Source organism: Pteropus vampyrus, unplaced genomic scaffold (assembly GCF_000151845.1).
Source record: "Pteropus vampyrus isolate Shadow unplaced genomic scaffold, Pvam_2.0 Scaffold191, whole genome shotgun sequence".
Lineage (NCBI taxonomy): Eukaryota > Metazoa > Chordata > Mammalia > Chiroptera > Pteropodidae > Pteropus > Pteropus vampyrus.
Window position 1 is genome coordinate 352,385 of NW_011888972.1, and position 13,976 is coordinate 366,360.

At 58.5% G+C, this 13,976-nt stretch overlaps 3 protein-coding genes across 3 annotated transcripts; 2 read left to right on the forward strand and 1 right to left on the reverse strand.

Moving 5' to 3' along the window:
• Positions 1 to 1,200: 1,200 nt before the first annotated feature.
• Positions 1,201 to 4,534, forward strand: IL2RG (interleukin 2 receptor subunit gamma). The gene is made up of 8 exons (XM_011371435.2): positions 1,201 to 1,377; positions 1,554 to 1,707; positions 1,924 to 2,108; positions 2,313 to 2,452; positions 2,796 to 2,958; positions 3,393 to 3,489; positions 3,752 to 3,821; positions 4,119 to 4,534. The coding sequence occupies exons 1-8, from the start codon at positions 1,263 to 1,265 to the stop codon at positions 4,257 to 4,259; spliced, it is 1,065 nt and encodes a 354-aa protein (XP_011369737.1). The 5' UTR covers positions 1,201 to 1,262; the 3' UTR covers positions 4,260 to 4,534.
• A 445-nt stretch (positions 4,535 to 4,979) lies between these two features.
• CUNHXorf65 (chromosome unknown CXorf65 homolog) lies at positions 4,980 to 6,748 on the forward strand. Its single transcript, XM_011371436.2, has 6 exons — positions 4,980 to 5,090; positions 5,191 to 5,277; positions 5,475 to 5,609; positions 5,906 to 5,962; positions 6,278 to 6,399; positions 6,608 to 6,748. The coding sequence occupies exons 1-6, from the start codon at positions 4,982 to 4,984 to the stop codon at positions 6,719 to 6,721; spliced, it is 624 nt and encodes a 207-aa protein (XP_011369738.2). The 5' UTR covers positions 4,980 to 4,981; the 3' UTR covers positions 6,722 to 6,748.
• A 1,427-nt stretch (positions 6,749 to 8,175) lies between these two features.
• Positions 8,176 to 13,928, reverse strand: FOXO4 (forkhead box O4). Its single transcript, XM_011371437.2, has 3 exons — positions 13,057 to 13,928; positions 8,922 to 9,981; positions 8,176 to 8,615 (listed from the first exon to the last, which is right to left on the reverse strand). Exons 1-3 carry the CDS (start codon positions 13,507 to 13,509, stop codon positions 8,608 to 8,610), a joined length of 1,521 nt encoding a protein of 506 aa, XP_011369739.1. The 5' UTR covers positions 13,510 to 13,928; the 3' UTR covers positions 8,176 to 8,607.
• Between the last annotated feature and the right edge of the window lie 48 nt (positions 13,929 to 13,976).

Here is a 13,976-nt window from a genome sequence, read left to right on the forward strand (position 1 = left end):
TAATAAAAGTAATAAATAACAATAAAGAAAAATAATAAACCCAGCAAATAACAAATAGCAATAACGAAATGCTACTGAATCACAATGGGGAGACAAATTACTTCTGATTGAGGAGAGGAAACATTCTGCTCGAAGGAGGTAATGTTTGAGCTAACCCTGAGGAATTTTAAGCCACAGAAAGTTAGGGTGGGTTAGAACATAAGCACAGTGCCTGGCACATATTGAAGGCTCAATAAATGTTTGCTGAAGAAACGATGTTTGTAAATCGTCTCCAATCAATGGTGTTTTAGGAAAGATGAGTCTGGCAACAGAATGAAGAATCGATTAGAGAGAAGGGGGCCTATAGAAAGCGAGACCGGCTCACGGGTCGTAGTGAGAATCAGAACGAGAGCGAATGAAAGGCTGATTTAGCACAGTGGCTGTGGTCATGGAAAAGAGGACACGGCTGGAGAAACACCACAGAAATAGAGCTGATTGGATTCTCGCGGTGAGAAAGAGGCAGGAATTGGAGATGACTTGGAGTTTTCAAATCTGGGGGACTTAAAGAGTGATACCATTAACCGAGATGGGAGCGGAGGAAGGGGGGCAGATGCGGGGGAAGATGAGCAGTCTGAAGTGAATATCGCTGTTCCTCCATTTCTAGAATCTACTTCTAAGTCAGACCTCATCACCGGCCTCAACGGGGACCCAGCGCGGGCGGGAGCTAAGGGTGGACATTCTGGTTTGGATTAGGTCAGAGGAAAGAAAGCTACATACGTACCCGCAGGAGTCGACACTGTATTTTCCATCCGGCCAAGACAGTGGAGCTTTGACAGAGGTTTCAGGGAGACTGAGCCAGGGAAGGAGCAAAGCATAGGATGGGAAAGAGATTCAGACCCTTCACAATATAGGAGACAACGACTTTGATGACGAGGTGGTCGGGAATGATGGCGGTGGTGGCGGCGGCGGTGGGAAGCAGATCTTTTCCAAGACCTAGGAGGCCCAAGGATTCTCGCGTCTGCGACAGTGTCGTGCACCCAGCCTACTTAACAGCAGCTCACAGAGGGGCGGTGTGACACCTACACATTAGATTAACACGTAATCTCCCAGAAGACCTAGCCCATGTCGCAGCACACATTTGCCACACCCTCCGTAAAGCCCTGGTTTCTAAGGTTCTTTCCACCGGAAGCTATGACAGAAGGAAATGTGTGGGTGGGGAGGGGTAGTGGGTAAGGGGCCAAGGTTCCTGACACAGTACATTCAGAGAACGAATCGCGAGCGCCATGTTGAAGTCACCATTGCCACTCAGATCCCTCTTACTCCTGCAGCTGCCTCTGCTGGGGGTGGGGCTGACCACAATGGTCCTCGCGCCCAGTGGGAATGAAGACATCACAGCTGGTGGGGAACCTGGGACTGGAGGGGGTTGGCGAGAAGGGAGGCCGTGGGAGATCTGGACCGTGCCACTGGACAAGACGAGGATGTGGGCACAATCTGAGAGAACCACGCCGCCGCTGCTGCTTCTGACCATCATTTCTTCTCTTCTCCTCCCGCGCTTCACTTTCTCCCCAACCTAGATTCCTTCCCGACCTCTCCACCCGCCTGGACCATCGGCGTGAGCACCCTGCCCCTCCCAGAGGTTCAGTGTATTGTGTTCAATGTCGAGTACATGAACTGCACTTGGAACAGCAGCTCGGAGCTCCAGCCCACCAACCTGACTCTGCACTATTGGTAAGAGGAGGGAGGAAGGGGAAGTGAGCTGGATGTGACAGCCTGCATGGGGGCCAGGGAAGAGGGCAGCCAGCATCCCGGGCTCCCCACTGTTTTCGCACGGGGTAAATCCTAAGTCAGTTCAGAGGAGGTGAGGCTGGGCTGTGGGTGTCTGCGGTGCTGGAGTTTCCCCCCCCCCCCCCCCCACCATTCCTCTTCTTTCCGTCCCTCCTCCAGGTACGAGAACTTGGATCATGACAAAATCAAGGAGTGTGGCCACTACCTATTCTCCTCGGAGATCACTTCCGGCTGTTGGTTGCAAAAAGAGGAGATCCGTCTATACTATACATTTGTTGTCCAGCTCCAGGACCCGCAGGAACCTAGGAGGCACACCGTGCAGAAGTTAAAACTGCAGGATCTGGGTAATTTGGGAAGGGGCTCAACAGTCCGGGGATACCGTGGGCCGCTGGGGCATACGGAGCCGTGTTTTGAAGCACGAGAGTGCTCGAGCACGAAGGAGGAGGTGAGAGGTCAAGATGGGAAAGGAGGAGGGATCGGGAGCACTGCCTTCGGGAGCCAGACTTGTCTACGCCGGGGAATGACCACACATGTCCACGTCTCTCCAGTGATCCCCTGGGCTCCCGAGAACCTAACCGTTCACAAACTGAGCGAATCCCAGCTAGAACTGAACTGGAACAACACATACCTGGACAAATGCTTGGAGCACCTGGTGCAATACCGCAGCGACCGAGACCGCAGCTGGACTGTGAGTGGCTGGGGAATGAACACAGCCGCTAAGGCCAACGCGAGTGTGGGGGGAAGGACTCCATCAGCCGGGTGGGAGGACCCCGGGCCCGGGCTCCTGCTCCCTTGCCCCCCAGTTTCTCTGCCCACCCTCCACTCACTCCCACCCCCTTCGCGATCATCACTACGGAGTTTGCATTAGGGGCTCCCTACCCGTACTCTTCCCAACGCCAGACAGACAAGCAAACAGAAGGAAGCCTTTAAGGGGATCTGGGGAGAGGCGCTAGATTCTAGGGGGTGAAGCAGTTTGAATTCTCCCTTCTTTTATAGACAGCCACCTTTCCCTCACCGTCTTTCTCCCCAAGGAACAATCCGTGGAGCACAGACACAGCTTCTCCCTGCCCAGTGTGGACGCACAGAAATTCTACACGTTCCGTGTTCGGAGCCGCCATAACCCGCTCTGTGGTAGCGCCCAGCAATGGAGTGAATGGAGCCGCCCAGTGCACTGGGGCAGCCGCGCTTCAAAGGGTAAACTGGGCCTAGCGCCTCCCTGCGACCCGCGGGCCCAGCACCACTGTCTTACTCTGCCTCCCTAGCCCTCAGCGCCCTCACCTGCTGGCCCGTCTCCCCTCGTTCAACCCCCAAGCCCCGGGAAGCAGAGTCTTCCTGTGCGCAATTGGCTCCATGTGTTCTTAGGGTCCGGGGTGGATTGGGAGGGGGCCCGGGAGTGCTCCACAGTTGCTGCTCGTCTGATTTCAGGCACATCACTGACCTCTTGGGTTGCGTTTCCTCATCTATAAAATGGACATACGACTTGGTCCCCCCTCTCGGGAGTCGTGAGGGTTAAAAGCGAACAGAAAGCGTTTAGCACAGTGCCCGGCACCAGGTCGGGGCTTACTGATGTTGGCACGTCGTAGGGGCGTGACACATGTCGGGGCTCCTCTCCTTTCCCCTCCTCCTAGAGAACCCCTTGCTGTTTGCACTGAAGGCCATGCTCATCCCCCTCGGCTCCATGGGACTGATCGTCAGCCTCATCTGTGTGTACTGCTGGCTGGAACGGTGAGGCTTCCGGAACCTCGGGAATGTGAGGTGGGCGTGGCTGGGAACAGCAGAGGAGGCTCATCGTGGGGTCTGCAGAAGCGCAGGGCAGGGCGCTAAGGAATGAGGGGCCGCCCCACTGGGCCCGAGGATGGGAGGACACCAGGCAGGCCACCAGCAGCTCCCAGAACGCAGAAGCTCTTCATTCCGTATGGGCAGACTTGGGCCAACGGTAAGAAAAAGGGGTCACCAGCGTGCTCCTGCTCCCTGTCCCCCTCCCCAGGACGATGCCCCGAATTCCTACCCTCAAGAACCTGGAGGATCTGGTTACCGAATACCAGGGGAACTTTTTGGTGAGAACATGGCCAGAGGGAGACTGCAGCCTGTCAGCAGGACAGACAGAGCACGAGGGTGGTGGGAGGGGGAGGGGGCTGCGCTAAGCGGCAGGATGTGGCCGACCAGTTGGGGGATGGGCCGGACAGAGAGGCACACAGAAGAACTGATTACAGATTGGGCGAAGCACATGGAAAGAGAGCTGTTCGGGACCCAGGCTTCTGTGCGTCCCTTCCTAATCGTTCCCCGGGCACGGAGCCTGAGTTCTTTACTTCCTGCCCCTAACTGACCCCTGACCTGGAACTATCTGTGTTTAGGCCTGGAGCGGCGTGTCCAAGGGTTTTGCAGAGAGCCTGCAGCCAGACTACAGTGAACGGCTCTGCCACGTCAGTGAGATTCCCCCCAAAGCGGGGGCCCTAGGGGAGGGGCCTGGGGGCTCCCCCACGTTACACCCTTAAACCCGAAGCCTGAGCACTGGTACCTTGACAGAAGCCCAAGATCCCGTAGTCCTAAATTGTACCGACCTCCCCCTGTCCCACCGGCCTGGGTCCAGTACTGGTCTCACCCCCGCCCCATGGCTGATTTTGAATTCTGTGCCCCTATGATTGCCCCCTCATCCGATATGTCCCCCCCCCGCCCCCGAGAATTGTCCCTTTGCCTCGTACGTGTTTCTCGACTCCCTCCCTCCCTGCAACTGTTCGCAAATCTATGAAAAATAAAGTACCTATTGATAATCACCGAGAATGTGTGTCCTCTGGCGGGCGGGGGGCAACGGAAACGCGGCGGGGGGGCGTGGTGCTGAGGGCAGGAAGGGGTAGCAGACCCCCGCTGTGGAGGCAGTAACACTGCAGATTAGCTCCAAACAAGTGCTCTTCCAGAAACGTTACTTTTCTCTGGGCGTCCTACACTCCTCCTGGGGGCCAGTCCAGAGTTCGATTTGCCACGCTGCCCCTATTCCCAACACAGCCTTTCAGACACCAGCCAGCTTCTCTCCTTGTCCTCGCTCCACCTTCTGTCACACATGCCACTTCTGACATCATAATCCCTCAGCTGCAGCCTCCGGCCCCACCCCTGGGGATGCTGGTCATCCACAGCTGCCACTAGCTCTCCTCTGTCTGTCGGGTCTGGGCCTCCTGAGTCAATGTGATCCACCTGCCTGTCCAGTCCGCCAACTCCATGGATGCGTTTGCCCCACCGTGGCCTCAGGAGCGCCCTCCCTCTCCATGACCTGTCAGGCCTCTCCAAAGAGTTAGATGCTGAAAGCATGTTTGTCTTCATCAAACATGGAGGTGAGGGGCATCGCAGAGCCGGGAAGGTTCGTGGGCCGTGGAGATCACGGGCACGGTGTAACTAGAGGAGGACCACATGTCCCGTGCCATCTCTTCTCAGATAATCAGCAGTTTCTGGTCAACACCAATTGCACTGTCTCTGTGTTGCTGCATTATATCCGCGGTAAACTAGGGTTGGCTAAAACAGGTGAGGAGATTGGGGAGGGGGCTGATGGCCAAGGGTCAGAAGTAGCAGGGTCATCTCTAGCCCCCAAACCCTCCAGTTGGCAAGAAGAGAGCTCCCTGAATGCTGACACCTCCCTGGGACGTGTTCCGGGTGGGATCACGGGCCCCTCGCGCTCTCGCTGTCCTTTCTGCCCCGGTTACCTGGTGGCCTCCCTCCAGAAACCATCGATCTGTGTGACGAAACGGGGGCCATGAAGTTGTTTTTCCTGATGAAGACCCCTGGAGAATATGCCAGCAAATTCCTTACAGCTCGAAACACCTACCACGTTTGTAGGGTGACGCGCGGGGCACCAGGTAGAGGCTTGGGGGCCGTCGGGACGGATTGTGGGCCTTGTCCTTAAAATAGGGCCCCCTCAACCAGATGCACTGACCATCTCTAGTCAGCGTAAGAAGGGGCGCTGCCTCCGTGACAACAGGTTAGGTTCACACGTACCACGGCCCCCACACGAGCCTACGGATGGACCCTGGGGGGAAAAAACCAGTACACCAGTTCAAGGTCGTGCCGAGCGTTAGGGCCCTGAAATCTTGGGCGATCAGGAAGGGTGGGGACGGGGTGACGGGGGCTGTGAACAGCACATTGCTGTTCACAGGATCCCGACTTGAGAATGCCTACCTAGCTTTTGTGCCCTTCCTGAAGAATCCAGGACATGAGATGCTGGGTAAGGGGCGTGACGGAGGAGAAGGGAACACGCAGAGCACTGTACATCACCGGGGACAGCGAACGTGGGGTGGCACTGCTGTAACACAGCAGGCGGGGGCACGGGATCCTGGGAAACGCGTGAGGGGGTCTCAGTCCGCTCTAGGGGGATGTTGAGCTGAAACCAGGTGGAGGGCGCGTGTGTCGCTCCCCTTCCCCCCCATTTGTCACCTTCCCTATCTGTCCTTTCGTCCTTTACTCTGGGGTGGGACGGGATGGGATGTGTACGTCAGGTCTCTAGTCCCCAGAGACGGGGGTGCCGTTTCCTGGTTTCTAGATTCCTTACGCACGCAATGTGACATGCTGGAGAAAAACCGGCTGAAAATGCTGAAAATCCAAGAGGCCGCCAAGAAAGTCGTTCCCGTTGAATCCTCTGTGAACCTTCCGGTAAGACTCCCCCAATCTGGTCTGTCCCGCCAGCCAGCCACCCGAAGGCTCCTCGGCCCCAAGCCCTCTGGGATGAACTCCCTTTCCAAATCCAACATCTACGCCCAAGACCTGCCTTGCACCCCTTTTGGTCCCGCTTTTTGGCCCTGGTTCGTGGAAATCTTCCGCGCGGGGACCTCTCTGTCTTACTGACCCTTCCCTTTTGCAGACCAAACCATCTGGAAAATCAGATGAAGACGGACCCCCTCCTCGCAAGAGTCCTTTCTATAAGACAAGAGCGGACTTCTTCAGTAGGAGGGAAAGACAAAGGCTGAATAAATAGTGACCAAGTGAGAGCAGCAAGGAGACCGGCGGAATTTAACGTGAGGTTCCTTTTTCAAGGGCAACTCCTTGTCCCAATATCTGCACCAAGGCTTAAGCACGCCCCAGGCCCGGCGGGAGGCCGCAAGGGCGGGCGGGCGGGTGGCATGGCGCAGAGGGCTGGGGCGAGCACGTGGGCAGACGGTGAGGAAAGACTGGGAAAGACTGGGAAGTCTGCTACAATGAGTCTTTGAGGGTCTGGGAGCAGAGTAGGGGGTGGGGGCCTTTCTGAGCAGACTACCTCCCCCTGGGAGGCCCATCCCAGCCCGCCTACTGCTGGGGTGAGGTGGCAGACTGGCGGGCGGCCCTCCCCCACCATACCTCCCTACCTCCCCGCGGCCGAAATCCCCCCCTCACCCGGCCCCACCTCTCCGGCTCTGGACGGTCCCTCCTGCCGGCCCTTTGCCCTTCCCCCTCCCTCCCCCTGTCTGAGGTGGGCAGTAAGGCAGCAGAAACCAGAGCTGGTTATAGGCATTTATTGAATTTATTCATTTATTGATTTGACACACTTCCCTACTCCAATCTAGCACATGATACAATCAGGGTAGGCCGGGCGCTGACACAGGAAATGATGGGAACCCACAGCAGGGCCGGGGGGGAGGGCACAATGCAAAGGGGACCAGGGGAGGGGCTGCTTTGGGGGCTGGGGTGGAGGAGCCCCAGATGGCCTCCCTGGCAGGTGCTAGTAAACCTGATCCACATTCCCCTTCATCCCGCTCATTTCCCAGACCCTCGGCCAAGCTCCCCAGCTCCCCCTCCTCTGTCCCGCCCCTCCCCCTGCCCGCCACCACACACACTTCCACATAACCCCTGTAGTCAGGCAAGGGGAAGAAGGGCAGGGACAGCTGACAGGGGCCTTGAACAGGGAGGTCTCTGTGCCTAACTTTACCACCCTAAATCCTGCCCTCCTTCTCTTCCCGCTCCCCCCCTTCCCAGGCCGCAAACTCATTCCAGACTCTCAATGTACTCTCCAGCTATAGCGCTAACCCCCAAAGGGTCATGCGAGAGTGTGGCTGCGCCCCGACACCACACGCTCCCAGGCACAAGGTGACAGAATGTGAGGGAAACGCCGAGCAAGCAACTCCGCGGCGCCCCTTGCTCAGTGCTGCTTCCCACTGCTGCTCCCCCCGCCCCCCGCTCTGTGTGTCCCCAGTAATATCTGTAGTGTTTGCATTTGCAACATGTCGCTGTGAAAGAAAAAAGCGTTCTCCCCATCACTAGCACCTTGCCACTATTAAAAATCTCTATGTTTGTGTTTATATTTCTTTAAAAGTTTATAAAAAAAAAAGCCTGTTATCTGCAGCCTTCCGAGGGTGATTTGGCCCGGTGAGCCACTCCAGTGCTCAGACCTTGGCCCTTCCAGGTCCCCCCCCCCCCCCCCCCCCCCCCCACCACCACCACCACCACCACCACCGCCACCACCACTGCATAAAAATCCCAGGTTCAACCTCACCTGGACCAGCTCAGATAAGATGCTACAAAAAAACCCTGCTCCCAAAGGCAGGGGTAAGGCCACTGGTGACTTTACATTTCCAACAGCATTGCCCGCCCCTGCTACAAAACTCGGGGGTGGGAATGGGGGGAGCCGAGGATGGCTCCCAAGAGGGGGCCTTACCCCCTAATTGGCACAGTGAGAATAAACCCCCTCCCTTTCCCAGCCCCTCACCCTCCCCCTATAGTTCCCACATGGGGCGGCTTTATCTTTATAATTTCAACACCCGTGTGCATAAACCTCACCCTAGCTCTAAATCAGGGTCCCAAATTCCCAGGGATAATCAAGGGTAAAGAGAGAGTATGGGTATGCCTGGCTCCATCTCTGAAGCCAGGGATAAAGCTTCCAGCCATGGCTCAGGGATCTGTGGAAAAAACAGACGGAGGGCAAGGTAAGAGGCTCATCCGGGACCTGACTGCTTTCTACCCTCGTGGTCCACACCCAGGAAAACGGACAGCCCTTCCCCCACCTGTCCCGCGCTACCTGGAGAGAGTGGGCACTGCCGAGGGGCCTGGAGGGCCGGTCTGGAAACCCCGCCACTCCAAAATGGCATCGTCCTCCAGTTCCCCCGGAGCTCCACCCACCCACGTGGCTAAGTGGCCCCGTTGCTCGGACTGTGGGAACCACCTGGGCGCCCGGGGGTGGCCACAGGTCGTGAGACGCCACGTACCTGGCTCGAAGTTGAAGTCCAGTCCCTCACCCCCATTCATGAGGTCGCTGATGATGTTATCCATGTCACACTCCAGGTTCTCCAAATACATGTCGAGATCCAGATCCTGAGGCATTTTGTCTTGGCTTGTAGTATCGGCAGGGGGTGTGACCACAGGGTCCCCCAGAGCCTTGGGGATGGGAACATCCACCATGACTGGAGGTGGTGCTAGCATAGGAACGGGGGGAACCAGACCGCTGGGCCCCGGAACCTCGGGAGGCTTGGGGTACAGGCCGACTCCTGTGGCTAGCTTACTGGAGGAAGGCATGCCCCCCAGCAACAGAAGCGTGGGCGCCTGGGACAGAATGGGGTCTACCTGGCTCATGAGGACATCGGCAGGGGGTGGTGGTGGATCAGAGGCCAGCAGGGCCTCCAGAGACTGGGAGCTAGCGAAGCACCCTTCACCTGCTGCCAGGGGCCCCTCTGCCGGGCCAAAGAGGGAGGCGCCGTAGCCCTGTAAGGGGCCGGGAAGCCCGGGATGCTGCAAACAGAAGCCCGTGAGACTACTCGGAGGGAGCAGGGCCCGGGCGGAGGCCAGGTGGAGGCCATCGAGCAGCTCCAGACCTTCGTTTCGGGGGGCAGGGACACAGCCCACATAGCTGCTGCCTGCGCAGGGCATTTCCTCCACCGCCAGCATCTCGGGCTCCGGCCCCCCGGGGGAGGGCCGGGCGCCGATGCTGCTGGTGTTGGAGCTGCTGCGTGGACGGAAGGTGGTCCACATGTCGGCTTCGTCGCGGTTTCGAGAACCAGGGCTGCCCGACCACTTGAAGAAGTGGCCGACAGGGCTCATCGGCAAGGCACCTTCGGGTGGCGCCGGCAGCATGGCCAGCTTCTTCTTGGGCATCCTGCTGCGGCCCCGGAGCAGCTTGCTGTTGCTATCCATGGAGGCGGCTCGGCGGCGGGGCGCCTTGCCGCTCTTGCCTCCCTGGGGGTTCAGCATCCACCAGGAGCTCTTGCCGGTCGCCTCGTTGTGGACCTTGACGAACTTGCTGTGCAGAGACAGGTTGTGGCGGATCGAGTTCTGCAGAGGACAGAGGCAGTGAGAGAGGGGTGTGAGGTGTAGATGGGGGTTCGGTCTGAAAGGAGGGGACTGAAGGGAGTCGGATGCAGGGGGGACACAAGCCAAGGCAGGGCCCACACGGAAGCCGGGCCTCTGCTCCAGGCCTCTCCACGCGAGGCTCGGGCCGCAACCTCAGCACCGATGTAGGGGGGAGGGCAGGGCACCCCTCCCCAGACAAGCTCGAGTCCCCGAACCCCTCCCGCGTCTCTGGGGGGGACTGTCTGGGGCTGAGGGCGTCAGGGAGGCATGCCCCTGGTTTGGGAGGAACAAGGCTCAGCCGGGGAAGAGGCTTCCACGGTTCCACCCCCTTCCCCGAGTGCACGCTGCTCGGGTGGAGCCCACAGGACAGTGGCGCGTCCCCAGCCCGGGACGGCCCCACCCTGTCCCAACAGGCGGAGGGGCTGGAGCCTGGCTCGGCACAGCTGGCGCTCCGCTCCCCACGGAGCACGTGGGCCCCAGCTCTGCAGAGGATTCGAAGGCTCCATTTTTTCCCGATTTCTCCCAAACCGAAGACACACACCCTCAAGGACATGGTGGCCAGGCTTCTCCCGGGGGGGGACCTCAAACAGCCCAGGCAGATTCCTCTCACCGTTTGCCCTTGTCCTGAGGAGAAGCTCCCCTGTCTAGATTGTATGGCTTTGTCCAGACCCGGCTGCAGCCACATTTCTTGTGGAGGATTTTTAATCTGTTCCACACGGTTTTTACCCGATGTCTATCGGGTTGCTGACTTTCGCGGAATGAGTCTCATCCGGTGTGAGCACCCGGGACGCAGATCGAGGCGTCCACTCGGGCACCCCCAGCAGCACCCCTCGGAGTGCACAGTGCCCAGTACCTACTCGAGCTCCTCCCTGCCAGACTGCTGGGTGTCTCCTGGGTGATGGCGAGTCTCCCCTGGGGGCTGTCCGTTCTTGAGCGTCTTGGGTAATAGAGGTTATGGTCCTTCCTTTCTCCCTGCTGCTCATATTCTGCTAGAGATAACTTTTTTTTCCCCCAGGGGCCCCGGGAGTAGAGATTGGCAGATTCTTCCACGTCTCCTAGGAATCTGCGTATAAGATCTCCAACCTTGGGGGCATGTGACCTCACACACGGACCTCAGACCTCTCAGGGAGGCTATGGGCAGTCAGACGTCACCTCACATGTTCGTGACTGCCACTGAGATAAAGAGACCCTTTGCCCGGAAAAAGATGCTGAAGAACCCACGTCTGTCCGGGGCCCTGTGGTAATGGCGCTTCGACTTCTCTGGCCACGTTAACGCTTAGTTGCTTCAAGGAACCACACTTGTCCAGCCATCCAGGGACCTTAGTGACTGAGGACCACAGTGACTTCTGGCACTGTGATTTCTGCCCTTTCGATCCTCAAATCCTTGGTCTATTGAGAAGGCCCATTCCTTTTCCATGAAGCCCAATGCTTTGTCCCCTCTGCTTTAGGCCTAGGAACTGGGACGTGGTACAGCCACCTACTTGCAGAGGTCGGCTCCCTAGGAGCCTGTGGTTCTTACCCGTTGGAAGGGGGGTGACGGCTAATTGCTCCCCAAGCCACCTAAACTAAGCTTTCTTGTCGTAAGTGGGTGCCGCCCCCTGGTGGGGTGGCAGAACTTGGCACATCCCTGGTTAAGCCAGTTCAGGCAGAGGTTGCCCCCTTGGAGTGGGATGGGGGTGAGGCGTGGGAGGTGAGGGCCTTGGAGGCCTGGGCATCGCGATGTCTGATTGGCCTCGCCATCATGCCAGCGAAGGGAAGTTGGCAGCCTGGACTAGCAGCAAGAGTATGATTTGTAGTCAGGCCTGAGTTCAAGTCCTCATCCTCCTGAGGTAAGGTGAGTTTCCTACGCTTTCTATCCCTTAGTTTCCTAAAATTCGAAATGTGGACTGGGAATTGCTGTGAAGACCAATAAAATAAAAAAGAAATAATAATAATAATCCACTTTGTAAACTAAAAAGCCCCGTAAAAGCGTAAATAATAAGGAGGGACTATACTTCCACAGCATAACTAACAACTCGTGCTTATTTCTTCTACTCTGGAAAACTAACCTAAGGGAAAAGAAAAACAGCTGTGTAGGCTGGGTCCAAGGAGGGGACATCTTCACGAGCTGAGACTGTGGCGTGGCAGTCTACCCAGAAATAGTGCCAAGGGTCTCAGTCAGCTGTCCTGTTTTCTGTCTACCCAACCCCTGAGGCTGCTGCGGGTCTCTCGTACCTGGGGAGACTCTGCCCCTTCGACCCTCTGTACTTCTTTGTATGCCGACTCCACCACCTATGGGCGGGCGCACGAGACGACATCGACAGGGGCCGAAGCTCCCGGATTTGTAATTAGCGCCCCGTATTTCTGAAGCCAAGGTTTCAGAGTATCTCTCGAGACCTCTTCTCACAGAATCTTCATGGAAGCCCAAAGGAACCCCAACCTCGTGCTCTTTTTGCGCCATTAATATTCCTTAACGGTATATGACAACTTCGCCCCCCGAGTTGGGAGAGCGTCTGGGCGGTATAGGGTAAAACGAGGCAGGTAGCAGCTCACGGCCCCTTCGTCCTCAGAGGCTAAGACAAGCTACCTCAGCCCACGAGCGTCGCTTCTTACCTTCTGCCAACGCCACTCCCTCCTCTTGGCTACAGAAGCTGTAGGACAGAACCTCTACCCCGAGGTATTGGGAAGCAAGCAGGAACGGAGGGAAGGTGTCGGGTGGGAGGTGGGGGCGGAGGGAAGGCTACGCTCATGTGGAGAATCCCCAGTCCCCGCGGCCCGGAGGATAAAGACTTCTCTGTGGGAATAAGTGTTTGGGGCGGCCCGAGCCAACACTTGTGCCTGGAGTGTGGAGCAGCGAGCAGAGAATTCAATTTTCTGCAGGGCAAGGACAGTATCTTATTCATCTGGGATCCCCTAGCATCGGGCGCCGAGTGTGGCATGTACGATGTCCTGAGTCAACGTGTGTCTGAGTGCCTGCCGAAGGGGGATCGTCGCTGGGGACGGGGTGGCGGTGAGAGGGGCCCCGGCGTGGCAGACGGCGGCGGGACGGCGGGGCGGCGGGAAAGGGGTCAGAGTTACCTTCCATCCTGCCGAGCTGTTGCTGTCACCCTTGTCCTTGAAGTACGGCACGGTGCGGACCATCCACTCGTAGATCTGGGCTAGTGTCAGTCGCTTCTCGGGGGCGCTTTCGATGGCCTGGCTGATGAGCTCCGCGTACGACTGATTACCCCAGGCATTCCGGCGGGAGCCTCCCTTCCGAGGACCTGTGACGGCCCCCAGGATCCCGGGCTGGGGGCCCCCGGCCGGCTCGGGGAGCCGGGAGGGCAACAGGATTGGTACTGAGCGCGCCTCCGTGGGGACCTTCTGACCCAGCCCCGGCTCCACCTCGGAAGGCTGGGGCGGCTGGGCAGCGAGCTCTGGTCGGGGAAGGGGCCAGGTGCAGCAGCGGGGACGGCTCTGGGGTTCGAAGTCGGGATCGAGGTCTATGCCCGCGGCAGCCTCTCTGGCTGAATTCTCATTCCCTGGATCCATACGTGGACTCGCACGTCTGGAGCTCAGCGCTCAGAGCAGCCCGCCGCAGACCCTCGCGATGCCTCCCCTCAGGGGGGAAGCACCTAGGGTCGGGAGGCGCATTCCTGCCAGTCCTCAGGAAGTCGCCGACTTCCCCCTCACCCCAGGAGGCTGGCCCCCAAGCCGTCCCCTGCACGCCGCTCTCTGATCCTCCCCGCGCCTGCAGCCCGCGGTGTCAGAGCGCCTTCCGAGCCACCACCTGTAACCTCCGCCGAGCGAAGGCACTTTTCGTCCGAGCTCGCGCTCAGCTTCCTGCTCTTTTAAACCCGAGGCGCCTCATACATCGCGCTCCCATCACCGAACGTCTCCTTGGCCGTAGGTCCCTCCCCCTTTGAGGTTGCAGCCCCCCGGACACTCCTCCCGAATTTCCTCCACCCCGATCGCCGCCCTCCCCCGCGGCCCGCTCCCCCCCGGCTCCCCCGCGCCGC

Excerpts from the sequence above, each read along its gene's own strand:
- IL2RG (XM_011371435.2), top strand. The coding sequence starts at position 1,263 with ATGTTGAAGTCACCATTGCCACTCAGATCCCTCTTACTCCTGCAGCTG. Across the intron at positions 1,708-1,923 it reads AACCTGACTCTGCACTATTG|GTACGAGAACTTGGATCATG; the intron begins GTAAGAGGAGGG and ends TCCCTCCTCCAG. Across the intron at positions 2,109-2,312 it reads GTTAAAACTGCAGGATCTGG|TGATCCCCTGGGCTCCCGAG; the intron begins GTAATTTGGGAA and ends ACGTCTCTCCAG.
- FOXO4 (XM_011371437.2), bottom strand. The coding sequence starts at position 13,509 with ATGGATCCAGGGAATGAGAATTCAGCCAGAGAGGCTGCCGCGGGCATA. Across the intron at positions 9,982-13,056 it reads ACAGCTCGGCAGGATGGAAG|AACTCGATCCGCCACAACCT; the intron begins GTAACTCTGACC and ends TGTCCTCTGCAG.
- CUNHXorf65 (XM_011371436.2), top strand. The coding sequence starts at position 4,982 with ATGCGTTTGCCCCACCGTGGCCTCAGGAGCGCCCTCCCTCTCCATGAC. Across the intron at positions 5,278-5,474 it reads ACTAGGGTTGGCTAAAACAG|AAACCATCGATCTGTGTGAC; the intron begins GTGAGGAGATTG and ends GCCTCCCTCCAG. Across the intron at positions 5,963-6,277 it reads CTTCCTGAAGAATCCAGGAC|CCTGGTTTCTAGATTCCTTA; the intron begins ATGAGATGCTGG and ends GGGGTGCCGTTT.